A 1,722-nucleotide genomic window follows, 5' to 3' on the forward strand; every position below is an offset into this window, starting at 1 on the left:
ATAATTGGGATGGGAGTGTCGGAGACAGTGCGATTGGCACAGGACAGAGCGGAGTTTAGGGCTGTTGTACATAGGGTCGCTAGGAGTCGCAAGCGACCCGACGGCACATAACAACAACAACAACCACCTTTTTTGAAAAAACAAACAGAAACCATACATGTATACCTTGCTGTACAGAACAGACAAGAATAACATTGTTTATAACAGTGGAAAAAGAGCTCGGAAAAGCTAAGCATAATCACTCAGAACAAGGTCAAGAGCTGATTATGGAACAAATTGTTGCACTATTCACAGGTTCAAGATGGAACTGTAGATAACAAAAACGAATCTACAAAAGTAAAAACACAATGCTGAATATATACCACTCTAATTAAGAATCCATTTCAAGAACAGATTTGAGACACTGAACACCAACAACTGAAGACCAGATGAGTTTAGGGGTGATATCAAGGACATTGTGCATAAAGAATGCAAAAGGCTCCCCCCCCCCCGACACACTAGTTTATTTACAAAATTCAAATACAAATTTGAACAAATTCTTTCAATTTCTCTCACCCCCCCACCCATCAAATTGTATATCTCAATGATTAATGCTCCCCTTCCCCCTGCACATCCACATCCCTCTATTTCCAGCCTCTCCCACCCCTCCTGAATCCTTATATTCATTCTACAATAATGGTTTTATACAATATTTATCCTTATGGGACTGAGTTAGTTCACTCAGCATAATGCTCTCCAGTCCTTCTCAAGTTAGGTAATAATTTACAAAATTATTGCTTCTGTGTGCTGCATAGTATTCCACTGTGTGAATGAATCATAATTTCTCAATCCATTCATATGTGGTTGGATACTTGGGCTGTTTCCATATTCTTGCAAAAGGCTTTTTTAAGACAAGAAAAAGGAAAACACCAAACAGATATCAGAAGCTAAAGTAAAAGGAAGAAACTAAGCTAAAAAACTGAACAAAAGACTTCAAAGGCTGCTTGAGAAAACAAATCAATACATTCTTATGAAATATGCAAAGACCTAGAGGTAGAAAACCAAAAGAAAAGAATGCCTTTTTTTTCAAGCTGAAATAACTGAGGAACAAACTTGAGCCATGAGTTGCAATACTGAAAATATTATATGGTCAAATATTGAATTATTCTGGCATCAAAAGAGGATAGTATCTGCACTGGGATTATGTTGAACATGTAGATTGTTTTTGATAGGGTTGCCATTTTCACAATGTTGAGTCTTCCTGATGATGAACAGGGAATATCTTTCTATTTAGTTGTGTTTATTATTGTTTCATATAGTAGTATTCTGTAGTTTTTCTTATGAAGGCCTTCTGTGTCTCGTGAGGTTTAGTCCTGAATATTTTGTCTTGGGGTCAGCTTTGTAAATAGTATTACTTTTCTGATTTCCTTTTCCTTGCTTTCTTTGATGCTGTGGATAAATCCAAATGTTTTTTATATGTTGATCTTGTAACTTGCCACTCTATTAAATTATTCTACTAAATCGAACAGGTCTTTTGTTGAGCCTTTGGAGTTTTCTGTGTATACTATCATCTCGTCTCCATATAGTGATAGTTTTACCATCTCTTTTCCAGTTTGGCTGCCTCTTATTTCCTTCTCCTCTTGTTTTATTATCCTATCAAGTACTTCTAATACTGAATATTGATTAGGAGTGGTTATCCCGGGCATCCTTGTCTGGTTCCTGTTCACAAGGGGAATGCCTTAC

At 36.7% G+C, this 1,722-nt stretch overlaps 1 protein-coding gene across 1 annotated transcript in view; it reads right to left on the minus strand.

The window, feature by feature from the left end:
- Window positions 1-1,662: 1,662 nt before the first annotated feature.
- Window positions 1,663-1,722, minus strand: part of ODF2L (outer dense fiber of sperm tails 2-like) — a 93,015-nt gene continuing 92,955 nt past the window's right edge. The window contains exon 16 of the mRNA XM_006898381.1: window positions 1,663-1,698. Within this exon, the coding sequence (XP_006898443.1) occupies window positions 1,663-1,698 (36 nt within the window). The remainder of the gene's footprint in view (window positions 1,699-1,722) is intronic.

This window comes from Elephantulus edwardii, unplaced genomic scaffold (assembly GCF_000299155.1).
Source record: "Elephantulus edwardii isolate Elephantulus edwardi_28Jun2011 unplaced genomic scaffold, EleEdw1.0 scaffold00227, whole genome shotgun sequence".
Classification (NCBI taxonomy): domain Eukaryota; kingdom Metazoa; phylum Chordata; class Mammalia; order Macroscelidea; family Macroscelididae; genus Elephantulus; species Elephantulus edwardii.